At 34.3% G+C, this 25,747-nt stretch overlaps 2 protein-coding genes, 1 long non-coding RNA gene and 2 pseudogenes across 8 annotated transcripts; 3 read left to right on the forward strand and 2 right to left on the reverse strand.

The window, feature by feature from the left end:
• Nucleotides 1–7,398: 7,398 nt before the first annotated feature.
• On the reverse strand, nucleotides 7,399–8,167 carry LOC114417743 (probable calcium-binding protein CML25). Its single transcript, XM_028382816.1, has one exon. The coding sequence runs from the start codon at nucleotides 8,057–8,059 to the stop codon at nucleotides 7,511–7,513; it is 549 nt and encodes a 182-aa protein (XP_028238617.1). The 5' UTR covers nucleotides 8,060–8,167; the 3' UTR covers nucleotides 7,399–7,510.
• Nucleotides 8,168–8,765: 598 nt separating this feature from the next.
• Nucleotides 8,766–11,981, forward strand: LOC114419269. 4 transcript variants are annotated; one of them, XR_003668226.1, is made up of 6 exons: nucleotides 8,766–9,394; nucleotides 9,633–9,715; nucleotides 9,861–9,972; nucleotides 10,738–10,900; nucleotides 10,992–11,174; nucleotides 11,276–11,981. It is a non-coding gene; the product is annotated as an uncharacterized LOC114419269 (long non-coding RNA). The 4 variants fall into 4 exon arrangements; XR_003668227.1 differs by having other exon boundaries at nucleotides 9,645–9,715; XR_003668228.1 differs by having other exon boundaries at nucleotides 8,766–9,163.
• Nucleotides 11,982–12,645: 664 nt separating this feature from the next.
• On the reverse strand, nucleotides 12,646–13,332 carry LOC114420568 (annotated as a pseudogene).
• A 4,794-nt stretch (nucleotides 13,333–18,126) lies between these two features.
• Nucleotides 18,127–18,927, forward strand: LOC114420569 (annotated as a pseudogene).
• Nucleotides 18,928–22,821: 3,894 nt separating this feature from the next.
• Nucleotides 22,822–25,358, forward strand: LOC114419271. Of its 3 annotated transcripts, none has more exons than XM_028384908.1 (6): nucleotides 22,822–23,097; nucleotides 23,615–23,835; nucleotides 23,899–23,972; nucleotides 24,189–24,259; nucleotides 24,407–24,519; nucleotides 25,010–25,358. In XM_028384908.1, the coding sequence occupies exons 2-6, from the start codon at nucleotides 23,795–23,797 to the stop codon at nucleotides 25,044–25,046; spliced, it is 336 nt and encodes a 111-aa protein (XP_028240709.1). In that variant the 5' UTR covers nucleotides 22,822–23,097; nucleotides 23,615–23,794; the 3' UTR covers nucleotides 25,047–25,358. The 3 variants fall into 3 exon arrangements, with proteins under 3 accessions (XP_028240709.1, XP_028240710.1, XP_028240711.1); XM_028384909.1 differs by having other exon boundaries at nucleotides 22,826–23,097; nucleotides 23,926–23,972; XM_028384910.1 differs by having other exon boundaries at nucleotides 22,854–23,097; nucleotides 23,935–23,972.
• Nucleotides 25,359–25,747: the final 389 nt, after the last annotated feature.

Below are 25,747 nucleotides of genomic sequence, written 5' to 3' on the forward strand. Positions count from 1 at the left end.
AAAAAGCGAGACAACTTTTTCAAGATAGGTGGTGGCAACTTAGATTCTACCCTAACAATCTTCATCTCCTCTAGTCCAATTTTCACTTCGGAAAGCTCCCCTTAGGAATTGGTCTTTCAACTCGACCATCATGCTCCTTGGTTCTTCAATCCAACTCTTCTATCAGAATCTTTTCTTTCCCTAGGATCGAAAGTAACTTCTCAAGCAAGTAGTCCCTTATGGTTCTTTCTTATGGGTTGTCACCTTGAGTGACTTCCTATAACATTGTCTCGCTTTCCTTGGGTCGCCTCAAATAGTTACCACCTTTAAATCGTCATCGACAAATTTCATAACAAGGTGTGGATTTGAAATTACAACCCCCAGGGCGTTGAGTGTTGGTCTCCCGATTAGCATGTTGAAGGGTGATATCATGCTTACATCTAGGGAATGAACAATGATAGTCTTAGCCAAAAGGTGCCTCCCAAAAGTGACCCTCAACTTTAAATACCTGAGATAAGCAATTGAGTGACCCAAGAACCCTACCAAGTCTTCGTCATGAGGGATTAAGCTCTCCATCGGGATTTAGAGCATCTCAAATAATTAATAATACATCACATCAACTAAGCTACCATTATCAATTAGTAGATGATAAACTTCTTGATTGGTCACCACAACAGATATCAGGAGAGGGTCATCATGTTCTCGAATTATTCCTCAGTAGTCTGAGTCATCAAAGTAAATTGGAGGAGCCTTTTGTCTCGGTTTTTCCTAATGCCATTACCTCCCTGACATACTTTTTTCAGGTGTTACTTATCAGTCTATCGGCTACAAATCTTTTAGATATCACATAAATGACTTTATACATCCTTTTTTCTTTACATCATTCACGGGAAGGTGAGCGCCTTCCTGGTGATGACTTATTTGCCTTTCCTTGAGAAGGTGAATGAGGGAATGGTCACCATCTCAAAGATTCTCTCCTCACCTAATGGATAACATCTTTGGGTTCTCCTCAAGGTGGAGACCACAAAAACCTTCTCGAGGAAGATTAATGCTTCTTCCATCTAGGAGGGCTTCAAGACCTTCTCCATCAATCTTCCTTTATATATTTCCTTCCTTGTCATCTCAAATATATGCCTCCATATTTAAAAAATCTTTCTAATTGTCGTTGTTGAATGAGATCTTCAGTTGCTTTAGCAAGGTGTCTATAGTACTCCTTGATTCATGTCCAATTGCCTTATGATATTGACAATACTTCCCGGGATCAATGTTTACATGCACCCTAATCGATCTAGGATTATCCAAACTTGCTTGTTTGAATTCTACATCGAATACCTTGCTCAAAATACTACTTCTAGAGGAATTCAATGGGGTGTAATGTTTGAACCTTCAGCTTCTCTTAGGATCAAAGCTCATTTTCCTCCTCTGCTAATCTTTCTTTGTTATGCTAGGCAGGAAATTATTAGAAGGTTGTTTCTCTTTCTTGAAGTTCCCCTGCAATGCTTTTTTTGCTTCCAGTAGGTTCTCATAATTTATGAGGTTCTCATAATTGATGTATTTTTTCACCTTCTTCAAGAATTCCTCGATGGTAGCTAGAAGCATTTTTTATATAGAGACACAAAACAATGTTCCTTTTTGCACACCATGATTTACTAACATTAAGACTATGCTTGGGTTTAGATTTTGTGCCTCCTTTTGCTTCCCAGTTGAACCACACAATGTACTTTCTCAAAGGTTCCCACAATCCTTGCTTAATTTTCTTCATATCTACCTCCATTTTGGGACTAGCCTTGCTAGTGGCAAAGGCAGAGTGAAATTTCTCTCACAAATTTCCCCCATAAGCTTATGGAGCCTCTTGGAAGTGATTGGAGGCACTTTAGTGATACTTGTTTGAGGTATAATGGGAATGCTATGCATATTTGCAAACTATTTGCTCTCGATATGATAGGGTAGACTCAAATTTAGATAGATGATCATTAAGATAAGTTGATCTGTCATAGTGTTCCATCATCGAAAGTTGTTGCAATTGTTTTGGTATGCAAACCCTTAGAATATTTCCAACAAATAGTAAATTGAATTGAATGGCCTCATCCTCGGTTGGCTCCTCCACTTGTAGTAACTTTTTTGGTGTATAAAGACTCTAATCCATCGAAGAATCACCATTGTCCTTGTAATCTCGTCGTTTTAGATGAGATCTACCTCTATTAGCCTTAACATGCTCAAATTTGAGCTCTTTAATCAATTTTTGTTGTTTCTCCATATTTTTGGTTGTTCTCTTCAATCATACTTGTGTGACCGAAGCTTCCTCGTTATCATGAACTCTAATGGGTATTGCATTAGTGATGACTGATGACGGTCGATACACCATGGACAAAACTCTCTGATTGTGCTTTTCCACCATTCTAAACTTGATTTTTTTGAACTGTCAGTGAAAAAAAGGCCCTCCTTCTAGTGCCAATGTTTAGTTCAAGAGATGGAGATTCGGTTCAAAGGTTTGGTCCAAGGAAGAGATCAAGCCGATTTGAGAAGGTTTCCTTCAATGACGGACTGCGGCAGCACGAAGCAAGTACCACGGTGGCGTGTGGAAATCTGACTTGCAAGTCAATAGATATATTAGGTTAAGTGAAGAATGAATTAAAGTTAGTTACATACCAAAGTTTTATGCTTTTATACCATATGTTTAGGCGAGAAAATCAGTTAACCCAACTGTCAATAATGCTCTCCAGCTATCATTACTTACAACGTAGGCTTCCTTTATTTGGGTCATGTGTGAAGCTTTAGTTTTTTTATCCATGTCATTGAACATTCTTGAAGCCCATTCCGAGTATCGTATCCCATGAATGTTGACTTAAGTTTCTCGGTGATTAGGTCTTTAGAATGTCATTATGGTTTATTCTAGGTTATTTCTAGAACAGTTAACCCTCAAGTTGGTTGTTTCTTCAAAGAAGTTGTCGACTTATGATGTCATTGGATTATACCATTGGGTAATATCCTAAATCATTATATTATTTCTAGAACAATTACCCCTTAAGTCGGTCATTTCTTTAAAGAAGTTGTCAACTTGTGATGTCATCAGATTATACCATTGGGCAATATCCCAAATCATTAGATTATTTCCAAAGCAATACCCAAAATTGTTTCAAGCAGTTGAGGTCTTTAATTTTGAAATGTTTGTGTGAAAGAGCTTTAACCAATCTCATAAGATGTGGATTTGAACATGTGAGAATAATGTCATCCACATAAAGAAACAAGAAAATAGAACTAGATTCATGATGTAGGCAAAAAAAGATGGATCAATTGTACTATGTGTGAAACCAAAATAAATAAGAACCTCAAAAAATTTGGGGGTGTGGGATTGAAGCAAAGCAAATTTGTTTGGTGATTTTTTTATAATCATTGTTTTTATGTCAAGAGACTCTTATATATTTATATTTACTTTTAATGCATACAACTTTTATATGAATGATGTTTAAATTTTTTTATATCAAAATTTTCTTCATTTTTTAAACTTGAAAGTAAAATATATATTTTAAACATTATATATTCTATTTATGTTACACAAATCCATATTTATATCCATCCGTCGCACATGTAATTATACTAGAGCAAATCCATTTGAGTAAAAAAAAATTATATTCATTGGGTTTTGATTTCAAGAGACTCTAAGATATTTATATTTAAATTTAATGTATACAACTTCTATATATTTTATTTATGTTGCATTAATCCATATTTATATCCATCCGTCACACGAGATACAATACTAGGGTAAATATGTAACACCCCAGTGAATCATACCAGAAAGAGAAGGATCTAGAGGTTGTATAGGTTTGAGATTGTATAGTTTAGGATGACTTAAATAAATTAATTGGTACTACCTATACCAATAAGATGCATTTACTTTTCGGTAGCCTATAACTTAAGAACTCCAAAGTTAAACATACTTGGCTTGGAGTAATTATGGAATGAGTGACCTTTTGGGAAGTTTCCCAAGAATTATGTGAGTGAAGACAAAACATGCTGAAAAGTTTGGTATTAGTTTGTGGAAACAGTCATTGATTTGAAAATGGCCAAAGCAAATAGTCGAAGACTTAGAGAAGGCTATGACCAACAAGAAGTTGAGTGAACTACTACTTGTGAAGTGTCATAGTGTGTGAGTTGTCTAGGAGTCGACAATCACGGATATTACAAAATCTATTTGGGTAATTAATTTTTTTATAATCATTGATTTTTTATATCAAGAAACTCTTTATATATATATATATATATATATATATATATATATATATATATATATATATATATTTTAATGTATACAACTTTTATATAAATGATGTTTAAATTTTTATTTAAAACATGTTAATCCATATTTATATCTTTCTATTGTACAAGTAATCATATTAGAGATAATTGATTTGAATGATCATTCTTTTTTATAATCATTAAATTTTGGATGTTAGGAGAGTATTCTATTATATCCGAGGATGGAAAAAAATACCCTAAAAAATATTCATATTTTTTAGATCATGGGATATCAACATAAGTAAAAATTATCATATTTTTTTCTAGATGTTTATGCTCGTTTTTATAATTAAATAAATGAATATAATTTAAATAAAAAATTTAAATCCTCTTTTTATCCTGTGTATCACACGGGCCAAGTATAATTGATTTGACTCACTAATAAACAATTAAGATTTAAAGAATTAATTAGTACTCATTCAATTCAAAGAAAACCAAGATAAATGTTATAGTCTAATCTCATTGCTTCTTGATTAAAATTTGAATATGTTTCAATTAAGCAATTAAGATTATGAATATTCTAATCTGATTGCTTCTAGATTATCATCAATATATAGCCATGTAAATTTAGTCTAGTTGGTTTATTCAAAAATGAAAAAGCAGCCAATGTTACCAATCAACTGAAATCACCGCAAATACTTACTCCATTTCAACAATTGAAATAATTAATTCAGTACCATAGTGCATCCAAATTAGAAGTAATATTCAAATCCACTGGGTAAAAATATACAAGATCATGGGATATGAACATAACATACCAAATGGACTGATTCAATATACCCCAAAAAATGAACTGATTCAACAATTGTATACCTATATCTTTTTCTATTTTTCCCCTCTCTTTCTAATTATTAGATAACTATTTATCAAATATTTTTATTATGACAATTGCTTAACGAAATATGTATAATAGGTGCATTCAATAGTAATAAAATAATGTTTACATATAACAGTGTATAATATATATCATTCTATTCCATTTTCAGTAAAAAAAAAAATCATTCCATTTACATAAAAAACAAATATAATATTTAATCCCAAGTAAAATCAATCAAAAAGCATAATCCCACATTTATGGTAGAAAAAACATTTTATTTAGAAAAAATAAATTTTATTGAATAGCGCAGTGGCAGCAGTTCAGGGGGTACTGATCAGGCACAAAACATACCATATTACAAAATACTATAACACCGCAAAGGCCTAATTAAGAAGAAAGCGCAAACAAACCAATTACAATTAGACATGGTTGTTTAATATCATCAATATGTTACCCAACAAGCATATATAATCGTTAAACATAGAATTCCATTGACGTTGGAATCACAAGAGAATTCCATTCACGGCTTAAAACCAAAATTGAAATACCAGATTTAAATCATATTATTATATAATAATTGAAATACCAGATTTAAATCATATTATTATATAATAATTGAAATAGCAAAGTAATTACTGTATCATGACATTATAACTACAGTTATATTTGATAAAATTAACTGAAAATTCAATTGAAAGTTCAAAAATGTAAAATTACATAAAAATAATAAAATCATGATTTATTTAAAATAAATAATAAAAAATTTAATAAGTATATTGAGGATAAAAATAAAAAAATAAAAAATTAGGAACTAACATATTAAAAATACTATTTTAAATAACATTTTTAAAAATACTAAAAATTACTTTAAAAAACTTATTTATTAAATAGTTATTAAAAAAACTTACTAACTAAATAAACAATTTTTTCAGTTAATAAAAAAAGTTAAAAATTAACTGAAAATCATAATCTATATAAGTTTGGTAATATTATTTCGCCGTTTTCCATATGAAAGATGATCGATCAATAGCATAATGGTATAGCCGTGTAACAGCTATATTGAATGAAATTAATCAATAAAAATTAAGATACTACACCATTTACGCAGAATTCTCAAAAAGAAAAGAAAAAAGACGAAATAACCTCATAGCAGTGTGAACAACCATGCAGAGAGAAAATCTCATATCATCATCACGGAAATCGGATCCAGAAATAATATGCAAATCCACTGGGAAAAAAATAATACCATATGAACATAACATACCAATTAAATGGAAGGATGATCAATATTAAAAAAATGTACCCTAAAAATGCAATGATTAGACAATTATGAATACAAACCATTTTTCATTTTAAGCATCTAATCAATATTTTTTTTTTATCTCTTTCTTTTTATTATTTCATAAATTTATCATACTTATATTTTTATATTTTTTTTCTCTTTTTAGATATCGGTAATACATCTGCATATAATGTCTACCAAATATTTTCCAATCCATACTTATGACAATTGCATAACGGAATATGCAAATAAGTGCATCAATAATGTTTACATATCAGCGTATAATATATGATTCCATTCCATCTTTAGTAAAACAAAAATATATCATTCCATTAACAAATATAATATTTAATACCAATGCAATTAAAATCAATCAAAAAACATATCCCACATTTGCAGTCAAGTAAATGGTAGAATAAAACATTTTTTAGAAGAAAGACAAATTTTGTTAACAGAGTGGCATCAGTTCAGGGGAGACTCAGCCACAAAACATACGCGATTATTACCATATTACAAAATATACTAGCTCTCTAAGCTGTATAACACCGCAAAGGCCTTAAGAATAAGACACATGATTGTTTAATATCAACATATATAATACCCAATAAGCATAACTGTTAAACATAGAATTCCATTGAAGTTGGAATCACAACAAAATTCCATTCAGGGCTTAATTGAAATAGCAAAGTAATCGCTCTATCAATGAACATGAGATATTATATATAAGTGAGGTAATATATATTTCGCCTTTTCTATTTGAAAGATCGATACCATAATGATATACTACGCTATTTACGCATAATTCTCAAAAAAAGAAGGAAAAAGACGAAATAACTCACAATTAAGCAGTGTGAACAACCATAACCATGCACAGAAAATCTCATATGATCTATACGCGCCTTTCATTTCCCGTAAACAAGAAGAGAAAAAGTGAATTACAACGGAATGGCACACGCGCACGCACACACATCAATTCTTGAAACCCTAATTTGTTAACGGGAAATAGAGAAAGGATAGAAGCTAGAGAATAATAGGAGAGGATTGCATAATAACAATAATAACGATACCCACGGTGGTGATGACCGGAAAAAAAGAAAATTAAAGAAAATCAAAGAACCTTTTGACGTAGTTATTTATTTGTTCATGTTTCCGGTCATCATTATTTGAAACTCGTCGAAGTTGATCATGCCGTCGCCGTTGCCGTCGACGCCGGCGATCATCTTCCGGCACTCCTCGATGGAACACGCGTCTCCGAGGCTCGCCATCACCATTTTAAGCTCCTCCGCGGTAATGGAACCATTACCGTCAAGATCAAAGATGGAGAAAGCGTCCTTCAGATTCTCCAAAACCTCGTCGGGGTCCACGTCCTTGGTATTCAACTCAGTAAACTCTTCCAAGTTGATGTGACCGTCGCCGTCGGAATCGACCTCTCGAATCAGTTTCTTTAGCTCTTCTTCGGTCGCGGGCTGGCCCAGGCTCTTCATCATGGAGCCGAGTTCCGAAGCGGAGATTTTTCCGTCGCCGTTTGCGTCGAACTTTTTGAAGACATATTCAAGGTCCTCCATCACGGAGGCGCGTGATGAATGCAACGATACCGGTGGCGCGTGGGGCAATGAGGACGAAGACGACATCGTCTTCAGAAGTTTCTTCTTCTTCATGTTAAAAAGGGATTTGAAACCCATGATTAACTTGGAAGGAGAAGGAGAATTGGAGAATGGGAGAGACGCGCCAAATCCAAAGAAACTAATCTCCGTCTTGTTCTGAGGGGAGAATCTTGATCGATGATGTTATTATTGACATGCAAAGAGAGGGCCTTCTTTTCTATATTTAAAGTATTTATTACGCGTGATCCCTTACGTTACGAGAGTTTGTTAAGTTTTTTTTCTCCTGAACAAATTAATTTATAAGTGATAAAATAAATATAATTTTAATGTATTTTCTAATTTTATTAATATGTATATATAATTAATTACATGTGTGAAAATAACTGTGAGTCTTCCTAAAAAAATATTTGTATATATTCAAATAATTTTATTTTTATTTATATAACCTGTTTTTTTTAAGAAAATAAAATAAAGCAAAAATAGAAAATAAAACAAAAAGAAAAATTCCAAAAAAAATTTAAAAAATACGTGATCTACGAAACACCAAATTAATAATAATCACATTTATAAATATTTAGAATTTTAAAATTTTCATGAATAAATAAATAATTAATGAAAAATGCAAAAAGAAAGAAAAGCAAAAGGAAACGAAAAGGGAAATGAAAAAAAAAAAAACTAAAAAGACAAATACATAACCTAATAATCAAGAGATTTAACTTTGATTTAATATCTGTATTTGGTTTTTACATAAATATAGAGTTTTAGTTCCCAAATGCTTGTTAGTGATTTTCTATTTTTATATCCTCTGCTATTTGTAACTTTCCCTCTTATTGCAAAACCAATTGAACAACTGAACATAAAATTTCTCTTTTCAACCTGGAATTTGCTAGTCTTGTTCCACTTCGATTCAGTTCACCGATCTTCATTGCTTCCTCTTTTGGATCCGCTTCATTCGCGTTCAAACCAACGACTAATCATAACTCTTCTACCGGATCCCTCATTTTTTCCCTTTCCTTTCTGCGTTTAATTCATATCGGAGAAGGAGAGAGAGAAACTGCGACATGAACAAAGCGACTCTTCCGTTGACGTTAATTGGCGATGGAGACGGTGACCGAAAGGTGACTAAGGTGGCGGAGCCCGGTGACCTCGTCATTGCGCTTCACGTCCTCAACACCATCACTGGTTTCTCTCTCTTTCTCTCGCTTCTCTCTCTCTCTCTCTCTCTAACGTTTTTCTTAATCTGAATTGGTGACTGCAACAGAAATTCACTCAATTAGGGTTTTATACATCGGTTCATTAATTATCTCAATTTTTAAAATTATTGTGATTATTATTCGAAATTTGAAGTGACCATATGTATTCATGGCATCAAGTTTCTTTAACACTAATGAAGAAGTTCAGGAATCTGCACAGGTATCAATTTACGCATTTATCATCACCTTTGTTCGATTTTTCATTCAATTAGCTTGTGCGTTTATGTAATTTGTAATTTATTTGGTTCTGAAGTAGAAGTTACTTAATTTGTGCCTTTTTCTACTCTATTGTATTTTGAATACAAAGAATTTAGAAGCTTGGAAGTTCTACGTTTATTTTCATGTATTAGGCTTGCGAAGAGTAAAAAAAAGTGAGTTTGTTCTGAGATACAATATAGCTCTGTTTGCAGGTCATGCCATTGGGGCAAATCCTGCAATTCCTAGAATGTTTCCAAATATGTTTCCACTGGTTATAAGTCAGGTATATTTTTGTTTCTTTTTGCCAACTCTGGTTATGCAATGCGATGTTTTTTCATTTATTTCACACATTCTTGTTTCTTTCTTAAGTTGCAGCTATCTATGTACTCCTGATATGGTTATATACTGAATTTCAATTGTTTTGACAGAGAAAGTCACAAACAGAAGGCTGATTGCAGTCATGAAATTGTCTCTTGACAAGTCTGCCCAAGGAGAAAGAATTTCTGACATAAGCAAGAATGGTCATATTGCTTCCTACAGGTGAAGGAGTTAAATTTGTCATTTTTGTGCCCCATAGATTTGTTTTAGCTCATCCGATTAGCGGTCCAAGTTGTGATTGGTGGTATTCGTTTGAGTCCAATCCACTTTGCAAAAAATAACTTATTACTATTAGTTTGAGTTTGCCAGCAGTTCCTTGAAGATTTAGTTTGTTCTCATCTATGTGCTCTCTTACGTTTCACCTTTTCTGTGGATTTTTGTTATAATTGCTTGACATTATGCAGGTCAAGTCCCTAGGTTCACCAAATTTTGTTTATCTTTTTAACACATAACATTGAGTGAAATACTGAATGAATTAGTCACGGTGGTGATTAGTTTAACGCAAACTTTTAATATGGTAAAACTTAAACGGGCAATTTTTTTATTCCGGAGGGCAGTAATACTCGTCAATTGAAATTTAATCAAAGGGTCTTGGTCTGGGGAAAACATCCTAGACGTTTATCTTTTGCATTTTGATTGTCCTTACATGCAGGAATTGTGCATTGGAAGACCCTATTCTTGGATAACATCTATTACATGATACTTTCGTCATGCTTTATCAGTCAAAACATTCTTGTTACATAAATCTGTCCAGCAGTACAACAAATACAATGAGTTACACAAATTGGGTTTCAGAAAGCAGTCAATGTTACTATTTGGTTAGAATGTTCAAACATTAATATTCTAGAAAGGTCACAAACCAAAAGACAATGACTGCCCCCAAATTCTTCATAATTGATATATGATGATATTCATACTCATTTGCAGGTTAATGACTTTGTGTGCTTATCAGACATTGCTTATGTTAGTGAACAAGTGTTGATGATGGAGAAAACAATTCTTAGGAAGCTTGAATAGTACTTAACAGTTCCAACATCCTATGTCTTACTTGGTTTGGTATATCAAAGGCTCCACTCCACCTGTTAAAGAGGTATATTTCTTTGTAGTTGGTTGTTAAGTTTTTTTTTTAAGTCATGAGTGGAATGCATTGACGAATGTGCCTAATTTTCATCAATGTGTAGATGGAACACATGGCATTTTTCCTTGCTGAAGTTTCTTTGATCCACAATCCTACTGTAATCTTTTACTGGCCCTTCTCTAATCGCTGCTTCTGCTGTATTGATGGCTCAGTGTACCCTAGGAATGAGCCCTTTCGGGACAAGCACTTTGAAGCACTATACTGGTTACACTGAGGAGCAACTAAGGTTAATATTTTTGTGGATCAGCAAATTGATATTTGAACGTGCAAGTAGGTAGAGTGTTTTTCAACATTTATGAAGTGACTTTTGTTCCTTTTTGCTGCCAGCGTTTGTGCCAAAATCACGGTCAACCTTCATGCTGCTGCTGCTCCAGGAAGTAAGCTTAGGGCAGTTTTCAAGAAATTCTGTAGCTTGGATCTTTGTGCTGTTGCTCTTCTTTCTCCAGGGAAGAACTTGTCAACACTGTCTTGAAATTCTAGTTTAGGTTTGTCTAGGGAGACAAACCTAAACTAGAATTTCAAGACAGAGCTCATTTTCTTTTTTCCTAATTGAGTGTTGCCACAACCTTTGGTGCTATGTACCTTTTGTGACACTGATTGAGCATCTGATCCTGATGACCATTGCTCTACTTCATGGGCTGATGTCTATTTAGGACCTGCTACAATTTCTGGGGGTTCAACGAAACAAACAGTTGTAGCCAGAAGCACAGCTGAAGAAGCAGAATATTGTAGTTTGGCTCAATTTACTACTGAGCTACTTTGGTATCAAACTCTCCTTCGAATTGCTAGCTCCTTTCTGTTACTCAACCTACTCTGTTTTTTATGACAATCAGAATATTGTTTCTCTCACAATCCTATACTGCATGCCAAGACCAAGCATATGGAATACCATTTCTCTTTAGTTTCAATTGTATATTTTTAGTCCTAGGATTAGTCTAAGCTCTGTGCTATATATAGTTTGTACACACAGTAGCTTAGCACCTTTTGTACATTTTACGGAAATCAATAATACAAATCTTTCAGATTCTCTTCATTCTAATACTTGTTTTGCCCCTGCAAATTGTGTTGATGTTTCTCATTGATGCCGGAAGAAGGTACTTCAGAATATGATGATTGCATCTTGTTTGGAAGTTGTGTTAAACAATAACTGCGAAGCTTAAGCACAATACTTTAGAATATGATTTTATCTCGTATCACCATCAATATTTTGAATAAGAATTCAATTACAGCATATGCAGCCAGAACAAATTATCATGCTTACATATCTATACTGCATCTAAGTTTTTCCATATTGCTAGAAATATTCAACTTCACACAGTATATAGTCTTTTCAGGAGGCAAAGGGGGGTGTTAGAACGATATAAATTATCTTGTTTGAATCATATAATGCATGTTCAGAGTCATATTTTGTTTTAAAAATAGCCAATTCTCTCTGAAGTGCCTGTGAGAAAAAAATCATTAGGTGATAAAAGAAAATAAAATACATTTAAGAGTGTCCAAAACAGCGCAAGTCATGGCACTCTCGTTCCTAATACAAATGAAGATTGACAAAATGTGGGTACGCATTTTTCTCCAATCTCTCTCTTGCACCATTCCATGCTTATTTATTTTTTAAATTAAATGCATGGAAACATGAGGTTTCTAAGTTGGTAGTGGATTCAATTTACCTTGCATGGATAAAATATTTATTTGATTACTCAACCCATGATAATCAAAACCAATTTCAGTGGAAAAATTCTATTAGAAAAACAATTAGGAAGAAGACCACCAGGTGTTTTTTTTATCCTGAAGTGGATGAGGAAATGATGGATCTATTTTTGGAGGAAAGATAGTTTTCACAGAATCAGGGCCTTTGATTTGATGTTTTGAATGCTTGGTTTTTGGTTACAAAGATTTGGCTGTTTAAGAGGTTTGAATGAGAAAAAGCCAGCTGAGAATATGTGTAGTCCTTGCTTTCTGGACTTGAGGCGCCGTGAGGAAGAAGCTGCGGCTGAGGCCAGAGCATAATAAGGTTCACTGCTATCTATTAATTTCACAGTGCATCCTTTTATTCTTTTCACATGTTAGCTCACTGAGAAAGGAAACTGCACCTTGAACTCCCAATGCCTCACATGTCTTCATGAATAATACAGAAAAGCATAAGGCAACATACCTTCAGAATCAAAAATGCATGACAACAGAACCGTTTTAGAAAATAAGGCAAGCTGTGGAAATGCACTTGAAATGAAGTGGTTGCCCATGGAAAAGTCCTGTTGGGAGCATGTACTGTCACAGTAAACAGTGCCAACCACAACAGCAGAGGGAAGCCTCTTATCATGGCTAGCCTCAGAATGAGTTGTACCAAATGTGAGACCGAGAAATAGTATTGCTAGGAACCAAGACATTCTCAGGTTATACTCGGTGATTCTGCTTCCAAGTAAAGGCTATTTATATCTTGTACACTATTGAAGTATGTTTTCCCTCTTTCTTTTACTTCCTTATCTTTTCTTTGTTCCCTTTTACTGTCTTTGACAACTAGAATCAATATCAAACACAATAGTTTTTTTATAGCACTACAGATAACAAGACTATTTATATCTATCATGCAAAAACTGGTCAGCTGTAAACTAAAGTGCAATAACTGTCGGCTTCTATTCCCATCACCAAACAGCTAGGAAAGAAGGTAATTCGGTGGGTGAAAAGGTTAGATAAAGAGACGCTCCTAGCTACTGTTTTATTTAATTGGATGTTTGCTTCTTTGTTGGGACCCTATTGTGTTGGTTCACGAGACAAAGAACGTAGCCACATAATCTGAGCATGCAAGACATGAACTGTTTGGTTATGAATTTTAGAGTTGCAACGTGTTAACATCTTCGTGATGCAGATATGCATGTGAGTATTTTATTATTATAATAAACAAATGGTCTAGAAAGTTTGAGATGATGGGTTATGTAGCAGACTTGGGAGATAAGCAAGTTAAAAAACAGAGAAAATAATAGATTGTTGCGGAAATGACACTTATTCCAGCCTCAACTAAAAGTTAAAACAACAAAAATTTTCAGCTGAATATAAATATTAATATTTTTTGGGTCAATATAAGCAATAATATTATTCGTACATCATTATTTTATACCTTAGTGCTGTAATACTCGGGGATTGAACTTTGAATTAAAGGGTCTTGGTCTGGGGAAAACATCCTAGACGTTTATTTCTTGCATTTTGATTGTGCTTACATTCCTTAATGCATTGGAAGACTCTATTCTTGGATAAAATTTATTACGCATATATTCAAAGATTATTAATATGCTAGAAAGGTCGCAACCAAAAGACAATGACTGGCCCCAAATACTTCATAATTGATATGATAATATTGATATTCATTATTTTCTATCTTCATTGGTTGAGTACTTTCTTCTGTGTCCTACTCACTTTCAAAAGACCTTCACGTTGACCAAAATCTTATGTTCTCATATAGTAGATAGTTGAAAAGTTGCCTTGTAGTATATGAGAGACCTCGATTCAGATATCCTCCTTCTGGTAACTTACTGGGGATACACCTAAATTCTCATCGTGCTCTGTTGGTTTTCCTGGAAGGCCCTACTTTTTTTTTTCTATTTTAAAGTATGCAATGTTGTCTTCCTGGAGTTTTTATGTTTTCTTTTCTAATTTGTTTATTCATTTTAAGGATCTTTTTGGCCAAGTATATTACTTTCTAGTAAAACTGTTCTGCAATGACTGAATCCACCTTTAAAAATGAATCAAATAATGTATTCCAAGGTTATTAGACTCGCGATTATATGTAGAATTGTGGAGGTTCTATAAACCCGAATTGTAGAATCGAATCGTAAACTCTTACGAGTTTACGAGTTTACTCAAATAAAAAAAATATATTAATCCTGCCTAGGGTAGCTTTGCTATTCTTAGCCGGTCCCAAGCCCGGATAAAAGGAGAGGGTTGTGTTAGGCTTTCGATAGCCAACGTTAAACTGTGTCGAATCTCTATGACATGGATCAATTACGTAATAATGTGAATGCTAGGTCGTTGCCCGGAAGCAACGCGCTGTATGGCTCGAGTACAGTGTCAAAAGAGCAAGGGCCGCTGCATCGCCGTCCGGATGTAGTGAAAAGTAAGCAAGGGTTCCCACATTTTCGTGAACGGGTGTGGGTAAAGAAGCTAGTTCATGACAGGAGGATTCGCTTTGGTACATGGAATATAGGCACACTTACTGGAAAATCTATGGAAATAGTGGATGTTATGGTGAGGAGGAAGATCAATTTTATGTGCCTACAAGAAACTAAGTGGACAGGTGAAAAAGCGAAAGAATTAGACAACTCGGGATTTAAGCTGTGGTATACGGGAAAAATCAGATCAAGAAATGGGGTAGGGATTATTGTGGACAAGGAGTGGAAGAAGGATGTCGTGGATGTAAGAAGAGTAGGAGATCGTATCATAGTCTTAAAATTGGTAGTGGGACAGGACACCTTTAATGTTATTAGTGGGTACGCACCTCAGGTTGGGTTAGCAGAACACTTTAAGGTAAAATTTTGGGAGGATCTAGAAGGGGTACTTCAGGATATACCCCAAGGAGAGAAAGTTTTCCTAGGAGGGGATCTCAATGGACATGTAGGTAGCGTGGCTAGAGGTTTTAAGGGGGTGCATGGGGGTTTTGGCCTAGGGGAGATGAATGGGGAGGGTAAATCCATCTTGGAGTTTTCGGAGGCTTTGGATCTTTCTATAGCCAATACATGGTTTAAGAAAAGAGAGGAACATCTTATCACTTACAAAAGTGGAGGGACATGTTCTCAGATAGATTTTTTCCTTATCAGGAGGTCTGATAGGAAGTATTGCTTGAACTGTAAAATTATCCCGGGAGAGAGCTTGACTACCCAACATAGAGTTTTGGTTATGGATGTAAGAATTAGAGATAGGGCAAAGAGAAGAAGTCCTCTGGTAGCACCAAGGATCAAATGGTGGCACTTGAAGGGGGAGAAACAAGGAATCTTCCAACAAAAGATATGGGAGGGTTGGTGTGGACAATCACAAGGAAGTGCAAATGATATGTGGAACAAGATGTCCCAAGAGATTATTAAAGTGGCTAAAGAGACGTTGGGTGAATCTAGAGGTTTTGGACCTAGGGGTAAAGAATCGTGGTGGTGGAATGAAAATGTTCAGAGCAAAGTTAGAGTAAAAAAGGAGTGTTTCAAGGAGTGGTCTAGGTGTAGAAATTCTGAAACTTGGGATAAGTATAAGATAGCTAGAAATGAAACCAAAAAGGCGGTGAGTGAGGCAAGAGCCCAAGCTTTTGACGGACTATACCAAGCTCTAGGAACCAGGGACGGAGAAAGATCTATATATAGGCTTGCTAAGGGTAGAGAGAGGAAGACTAGAGATTTGGATCAAGTAAAGTGTGTTAAGGATGAAGAAGGCAAAGTCTTAGTGCATGAAAAAGATATCAAGGAAAGGTGGAAGGTGTATTTCCACAACTTATTTAATGATGGATATGGATATGACTCTAGCAGTCTAGACACAAGAGAAGAGGACCGGAACTATAAGTACTATCGTCGGATTCAGAAACAGGAAGTAAAGGAAGCGTTGAAAAGAATGAGTAATGGTAAGGCGGTGGGGCCAGACAACATACCTATTGAAGTGTGGAAAACTCTTGGAGATAGAGGTCTTGAGTGGCTCACCGAACTCTTTAACGAAATTATGAGGTCAAAATGCATGCCGGAGGAATGGAGGAGAAGCACGTTAGTGCCAATCTATAAGAACAAGGGGGATATACAAAATTGTGCAAATTATAGGGGAATCAAGCTCATGAGTCATACCATGAAATTATGGGAAAGAGTGATCGAACGGAGATTAAGAAAGGAGACTCAAGTTACTGAGAATCAATTTGGTTTCATGCCGGGAAAGTCGACCATGGAAGCGATTTATTTATTACGGCGGGTGATGGAGCAATATCGCATGGCCCAACAAGACTTGCACTTGATTTTTATTGACTTGGAGAAAGCGTATGATAGAGTGCCTAGAGAGATTTTGTGGAAAGCTCTAGAGAAGAAAGGGGTTAGGGTTGCATATATTCGAGCTATCCAAGATATGTATGATAGGGTATCGACTAGTGTTAGGACACAGGGTAGAGAGTCAGACGATTTTCCCATCACAATTGGTTTACATCAAGGGTCAACCCTTAGCCCCTACCTTTTTACCTTAATTCTGGATGTCCTCACGGAACAAATCCAAGAGATAGTGCCGAGATGCATGCTTTTTGCAGATGACATAGTCCTCCTTGGAGAGTCGAGGGAGGAGTTGAATGAGAGGTTGGAAACTTGGAGACGAGCTCTAGAAACACATGGCTTTCGCCTAAGCAGAAGCAAATCGGAGTATATGGAATGTAAGTTCAACAAAAGAAGGAGGGTTTCTAACTCAGAGGTGAAAATAGGAGACCATATTATCCCTCAAGTCACACGGTTTAAATATCTTGGGTCTGTAATACAGGATGATGGGGAAATTGAAGGGGATGTGAATCATCGCATTCAAGCAGGATGGATGAAATGGAGAAAAGCATCGGGGGTGTTATGTGATGCAAAGGTACCGATCAAGCTAAAGGGAAAGTTTTATCGGACTGCGGTAAGACCGGCAATTTTGTACGGAACAGAATGTTGGGCGATCAAGAGCCAACATGAGAATAAAGTAGGTGTAGCGGAGATGAGGATGTTGCGGTGGATGTGTGGTAAGACTCGACAGGATAAAATTAGAAACGAAGCTATTAGAGAGATGGTTGGAGTAGCGCCTATTGTAGAGAAGATGGTGGAAAATAGACTTAGGTGGTTTGGGCATGTAGAGAGAAGACCGGTAGACTCTGTAGTGAGGAGAGTAGACCAGATGGAGAGAAGACAAACAATTCGAGGCAGAGGAAGACCCAAAAAGACTATAAGAGAGGTTATAAAAAAGGATCTCGAAATTAATGGTTTGGATAGAAGTATGGTACTTGATAGAACATTATGGCGGAAGTTGATCCATGTAGCCGACCCCACCTAGTGGGATAAGGCGTTGTTGTTGTTGTTGTTGTTGTATATATTTCACTTATTTGCTCTGTCTTTTTTTTTCTTCATTTTTTGCAAATAATAATGGTAGTTTCTGAGACAAAAGTTGTTGCTTATGGCAGGTTGTTCCAAGAATTAGTACCTTTATCGACACACATGTCTCTCCAACAACCAAATCAAGAGGTGCCATTGCAAGAACTAGAAACCACATTTTCTCAACTAAGCAAACAAAACTCAATACTCTCACTCACCCTTGATGAGTTCTATTGCAAGAATGGAAAGAGCTTAGGATCCATGAACATGGAGGAATTCCTTTCTAGCATTTGGAACTCTGATGATAACAACCAAGTTAACCCACCACTACCCACCCTTGATGAAGCTGCAAAGGGTAAAAGTGTAGTAGCAACAGAACCCACCACTATTTCCCAACCATTATCTGTCCCTCCCCCAATTTGCAAGAAAACTGTGGATGAAATTTGGTCTCAGATCCACAAAAGCCAACCACACTACAATGAAGCTAATAATAGCCTTGTCGGGAATGAGCCACTACTCAAAAGGTAGCAAACACTTGTGGAAATGACTTTCGAGGATTTCCAAGTAAAAGCTGGGGTGATACAAGAATCATCATCACTATTCAAGTCTTCATTATTATATCAGAATCAGATTGGTAACATTGCAAGTAATGGACCATTGAGTGCAAGTTATAGGTTCTGTAATAGGGATAGGATCTAGTGTGTCTTGTAATGGGCTTGAAACACAAAAATGTTGGCACATAATAACAACTTAGTTATAAAGGATGTCACTACAAATGGCGCTCTGGAGAAATGTCCAAGCTTAGGAGAATCAAGTGGGAAGGGTAATAGGAAGAGGATCATTGATGGCCCTCCTAAAGAGGTAGTAGAGAGAAGGCAGTGCAGAATGTTGAAGAATCGACAATCGGCATTATATAGTGTTTAAAGGTTGGTTAGAAAGACAATTATGACAAATAGGATTATGCTTCTCAACAGAGAAAAGGGTGTACATAAAAAATAATTCTGCTAAAATTATGCAACAATGGAAGAATCATTCATGAACCTGGAAAGGAATATTAATTGTTTTTCAAAAAAAATTAAGAAGACTCTAACATGCATAAAATTCACTTCATTCACCAGGTTCTAGTGATATACAGGGTTGTTTGCAACATGCTATTCAATTACTCCCTTAATAAGCATCGTTTCAATTAATAGAGATGAATTAACAGAGAAGCTTTGAGAAAGAAAACACCTTAGCGTCGTGGAGCAAAGCTTGGAGCTAGGTCATGAAATGAGGGCTTTCGACGAGTGAGGGCTTTCAAGCTCCAGCACGGCAGCAATGACGAGGACCACCATGATGCGAGTAGCTCAACACCCAAACCAAACTTGAACAAGGAAGAGTGAGACAGAGTCGCGAGAATCATTTTCGGGGGGAGGGGGGGGGGGGGGGTTCGTACGACACCGTTTTGGATTTTCGTAAACTCGCGAACTCAAAACAGACACGCAAGTCTACCCAAACTCGCCCGAGTCTGCGCTAAATCGGACGAGTCTACTCCGTTTTCGATTCTACTTTCGATTTAACTCGCTGAACCTTAGTGGAATCATAAAATCGTACGATTTTATGATTTAAATCGTGAGTTTAACAACCATGATGTATTCCATTGCTTGAGTTTCAGTCATGGTAGTGTCATAATGGTGTTATGGCTGACACTATTATTTTTTGCTTTATGACTCAAAATTAAACTGGTGTTGTGTAATATTTTCTGGTGTATTCTAATTATATTCTAGATCTCAAATCTAAGTTCAAAATTCAAATCCCCTTTCAATTTAGGGGAGAAATTTCGCATTCATTTCACTGCAGCCCAGAGGACCTCACTTTCAATTTACATGTGCGGTATGATTTATAACCATAAACCCATATGTTTCTCTAGACACTGGATTATTGCCCCTAAGTTGAAATTACTGCTGCCTCTTCTTTTCATTAGGAATATAACACACAACTGGATATCCATCCTTTGGCAGTGATAATTAATCTAATAAAAAACTTCACTAAAAGAGAGTGGCAACTGGATTTTCTTGGTGCCTATAGAGAAGCCAACCAGTGCGCCTATTGGCTAGCTAGAGAAGGCTCTTCTTCTGCTTTGGATTTTCAGTTAGTTTCTTCTTGACCTATTCAAATGCAACGGCTCCTGTTAGCTGATGCTATGAGTACAGTGTCCTTGTGTTGTAGTTGTAGTTTACTTTCTTGTTGATAAAAAAAAGACAAATTAACCCTTTTGCTGTACACATTTTCTTAAACACTTTTATTCTTCAATTATATTAGAACCTCTCATTCTCTCAACTGCCATTATAAGTTAACGAATAAAAAGGGAATAAATGTGTACACAAAAACTTCAACTACAAAACTAACTGCACATTGCTTGCCCCCTTAACTGCACACCCACTCTTCCCTGCACGTTTTCTCCTTCTCACAGAGTAGCAGACTCTTTCCTTCCTTCTTCCTCTTATCAATTTCTCATTCTTCACATTTTTTTCCTTGTAACTTCTCATTAGTAACGACTACCATAATCTTAATATGTTTTTTTTTTTTTTTTTTTTTTTATCTATATAAGAGATGTAATTTACTTCCTCTAGTTTTCTTTTTTACAGCAATCTTCCTCTAATTTTTATATTGATAATTTGTTATATAATTTCTATCTCCATGAGATATAAATATTTGCTATAGTTTGAAATTTATGTCATTAATTAGAAAAGTCAAATTCTTGTAACAAATAAGAAATACAATTTCAATTAAAATATAACATATTAAAATTGTATAGAGTGATTTCTATAGTATAAATAACAAAAAAAATTAAGATTGACCAAAGAAATCACTAACAAAAAACAAAATATTAAAAAGACAATTTATTTTACATGTTAAATTTAGTAGGGTCTGTTAATAACTCTACAACATCTAAATTAATTAAGGCTTTAATCTAGACACGACAATAGGGCCGGACAAGAATGGGTATGTTGTTCTTTGTTCCTATTCCTTCTCCCCAACTCCATCTCTATGCTTGTTCTGGATCGCTGGCGGAGACAAAATTTTGTATCCATTTGTTGTCCCCGTGGGGTTGGTATACTTGCCCCGTGATTATTACGATTATTACTTTAGAATATTATATTTATACATTTATTCTTCTAAAATTCAATTTAAACGAATTTTAGATGTCATGAAATTAAATAAATCATAAAATACAATGATTCATAGCATGAATTCAACTTATTACCATAAAAGGATGTCAAGTCTCAAAAAGATGAAATAAATAAGAAAAATATAATTAACATAACTATCGGGAAAGGGAAAAGGAGAATAGTTACATACCCATGCTCCTCCCGATTTTAAAAAGTCAGGTAACACGTGTATTTATTCCTGGTCAAAGTAGGTATTCCTTATAAAAGTCAGGCGAGTTTGGGTAGCAGAGTTGGACTAAGAAATGACCCCAAATCAGATCTACTTTAGGGAAGACTAAGCTAGAGGATAAATGAACGTGGGAGTAGTTGAAGCAGTTTTTTCCAAGGCTAAATGCATATGGATCCATGATTTCCTAAATTCTAAGAGAAGTGGTTAGTGAAAAATAACACGTGTTTGTTTGTAACAACTTTAGGAAAGGTGAGGCCACAATTTAGCAATGTAGGAAGTTAGGTATTAGAAAACAACTCGCGAGCGTAGTAAACAAGTGATGTTTGTTATCATTATTATAAATAGAGGAAAGTCAGATGTAAAAAGAGATCCCCGACCAAATCAATCAAATTTATGTTTTCCGGTCATTTAATTTACCTTTCATTTATCTTCTATGTATACCTTTATTTATGAATACCTTTTATCGCTTTTAGTCGTTTACAGTTTGCCTTGATCGCTTTTAGCCGTTTATAGTTTTCTTTATAGCTTTCATCCATTTACAACCTTTTTTTTTTTTAATCTCAATTTCACGAGCAGCCTAGCATAGAAATTATAGCTCGTCAATTGCTAGAAAGTTCATTGTAGTGAACTAAGAATCCATCTAGGAACAAAATCCCTTCTTTGAGTCAATTGCCTAAAAGGGGAATCACTTGTTTGTTGGTAATTAACCAATACAAAGACTAATTAATCAATAAATTTTTCACACCAACAAATAATCAATTAAAAAAAATCAAATATTTGAGAACTATAAAGATTATATCTTTTTTTTAGTTCACGGCCAAAAATTTCATTTACAAAATGTCATGTATAAACTATTTTTAAAAAAATATCATATAGATAAAGACATTATTTTAAAATATCGTCAAATACATATTCTATCAATTATAAAGCAATGGATTGGGCCTTTTACAAAAATAATTAACTCATAGGAGAAAAAAATCAAAATAAAATCATGAACAAATTAGGTTCGTATCTCTTTAATTTTTTTTTCAAACTACATACAACACCATTCTATTTTCTATTTCTACATTAATCTCCTTTTATGTTTGAAATAAATACACTGACACCTTATATATTGCCCTAACTCTCCTAAATGTTTAAAACATTACACTAACAATTTGTTATATATTACACTAATATTCCTATAAGCAAGATTACTAGTCTATAATGATTAAAAAAAATGGGAAATCATGTATAATTTTACAAAATTTCATAAATATTCAGTATTGAAATAAAATAATAATAGAACTGATGAATAGTAAAAGGCTATTCTTAGTCGTATAAGTTGTAGATATGAATGGTTGTAGGATATTACCGGAGAAAAAGAAATTAGTTGAGAGGATCTAAATCCAAAGTGATAGCATCTATTTTTATCTCGTTAGTAAAATACTAATTTGTAAGAGTCATAATGAGTAAGGATTTAAAAAAGGAAGGTACACTTAAGATAGAATCGCGAGGCAGTGTTTCTCCTATAAATAAACATATATAGCCGGTGAACAAAGAAACACTTTCATTCGTTCTCTCGTCTTCAGAATTTTCTGTTGTGTTCTCAAGTCTCGGCGGTGTCATGGCTTCAAGAGCGGAACAACCCATCAATGGTTTGTTTTATTCTTGTCTTGCTGCCAAGATGCTTGAATTATGTTTGGGAATTACCGTGTCTAAGCTTCTCACAAGGTGTTCTTCTTCTTCTTCCTTTTACTTTTTTTAAAATAGATTAAATTACTCATTTATTCTTTATAATTTTTTATTTTTTTAATCTCTATAATTTTAAAATAATTTTTAATTTATATTTTAATTCTTTTTAATTCTTATAATTAAAAAATTATAAAACAAAAAAAAACAAAAATCATAAAAATTATAGAGATTAAAATTATTTTTAAAATTATAAGAATTAAAAAAGATTTAAAATATAAATTATAAAAAAAAAATAAAAAGTAAGAATAATGAAACTGAGTAACCTTTAAAATATTTATTTATATATATATATATATATATATATATATATATATATATATATATGTCAAGGTTGCACAATCCGTACAAGAGAAGACGAAGGTTGCATTTATCTTTCCTTTTTAATTTTATTTTTTACTTTATAGTTACCTATCTGATTTTCCAAGAAACAAGTGAAGAAGTTTCTTTTCTTTTTATAATGGATGTCTCTAAATCTGTGTGAGTGGATGTTATGCAGAAGTCAAGCACTCAAGTGGAGAATGGCGTGGTGGTACAAATGTTGGGAATTTTGTTACCGCAACAAAGGTGGAAGCAGGTCAGAATGTTAAAGAAGAACCTGAAGCGATGGTCATTAGCTCTGATGATGAACCTGAAGCAGTTAAGGGATAAAACGTAAGGGAAAAGTCTGCTGGGAAAAATGCAAAGGCATTCAGTTCAGTCCTCTCTGCTCGAAGCAAGGTTGTTCCTTTGTTCATTTATCTCAATTTTTTTAATTATTGAGATTATTTTCGATATTTGAAGCGAACCATATGTATTCATGGCATCAAGTTTTGACAGCTGGGAAAAAGATCATTTCTATAACACAATCTCCACAGGTATCTATTTACGCATTTATCATCACCTTTGTTCGATTTTTCATTCAATTAGCTTGTGCCTTTATGTAATTTGTAATTTATTTGGTTCTGAATATTGAATTTTGAATACAAAGAATTTAGAAGCTTGGAAGTTCTAAGTTTATTTTCATGTGCTAGGATTGCAAAGAGTAAAAAAAAGTGAGTTTGTTCTGAGATGCAATATACCTTTGTTTGCAGGTCATGCCATTGGGGCAAATCCTGCAATTCCTAGAATGTTTCCAAATATGTTTCCACTGGTTACAAGTCAGGTATATTTTTTGTTTCTTTTTGCCAACTCTGGTTATGCAATGCAATGTTTTTTCATTTATTTCACACATTCTTGTTTCTTTCTTAAGTTGCAGCTATCTATGTACTCCTGATATGGTTACTATACTGAATTTCAATTGTTTTGACAGAGAAAGTTGGCAAACAGAAGGCTGATTGCAGTCATGAAATTGTCTCTTGACAAGTCTGCCCAAGGAGAAAGAATTTCTGGCACAAGCAAGAATGATCATATTTCTTCCTACAGGTGAAGGAGTTAAATTTTCATTTTTGTGCCCCATAGATTTGTTTTAGCTCATCCGATTAGTGGTCCAAGTTGTGATTGGTGGTATTCATTGATGAGTCCAATTCGCTTCCAAAAAAATAACTTATTGCAATTAGTTTGAGTTTGCCAGCAGTTCCTTGAAGATTTAGTTTGTTCTCATCTATGTGCTCTCTTACGTTTCACCTTTTCTGTGGATTTTTGTTATAATTGCTTGACATTACGCAGGTTAAATCCCTAGGTTCACCAAATTTTGTTTATCTGTTTAACACACATAACATTGAGCCAAATACTAAATGAATTATTCACGGTGGTGATTAGTTTAACACAAACTTTTAATATGGTAAAACTTAAATGGGCAATTTTTTTATTCCTGAGGACAGTAATACCCGTCGATTGAAATTTAAAAGGGTCTTGGTCAAGGGAAAACATCCTAGACGTTTATCTTTGGCATTTTGGTTGTCCTTACATGCAGGAATGATACATTGGAAGACCACCCTATTCTTGGATAACATCTCATTGCAACTTGTCTCCTGACATTGCTCCACACTGTCGAGAGATCTTCATGCTGAACAAAGTCTTGTGCACTCCTATAGTAGTTAATTGAAAAGTTGACTTGTAAACTATAGAATGAGAAACGATAGCCTCCTAAAACCACTTGCAGACCAATCTCATGAGAAATCTCATCAAGCTCTGTAGTTCTCTTCTCCTTCTCGTAACTAAGTGGGGATAGACCTGATTTTCTCATCAAGTTTGTTTATTTTCCTTAAAGACCCTGCTTTTCATCTATTTTTATTCAAGCGTGAAAGATTTTTAGAGCTAAATGCTTTTGGTCTTGGCATGGGTTTTGGCTATAATTTATTTCATCTGAAGATTTTTTTACTTAATTACACTAGATTTTACACAAGAAATTAAAAGACTTTTTAGCCATTAATTTAATTAAATATATTTATCATAATTACCTTAATTATTATAATTAAATTTTTTATATCAATTGAAATACTGTAACTTGTTAAAAAGTAAAAAAAATAATAAATTTATGGGTTGTCACGTGATATTAACTTAAGTCATGTTAATTAATATCTTTAGGAAATAGTCATTGGTTAATGAACTAAAATGAATAAATATTTATTGTGAAAGGTATAGGGGAACATAAAAAAATTATGGGTTTTGGAGAACGAAATTACAAATAGTATTTTTTTAGAGAAAAGCG

This window comes from Glycine soja, chromosome 7 (assembly GCF_004193775.1).
Source record: "Glycine soja cultivar W05 chromosome 7, ASM419377v2, whole genome shotgun sequence".
In the NCBI taxonomy this organism is placed as follows: domain Eukaryota; kingdom Viridiplantae; phylum Streptophyta; class Magnoliopsida; order Fabales; family Fabaceae; genus Glycine; species Glycine soja.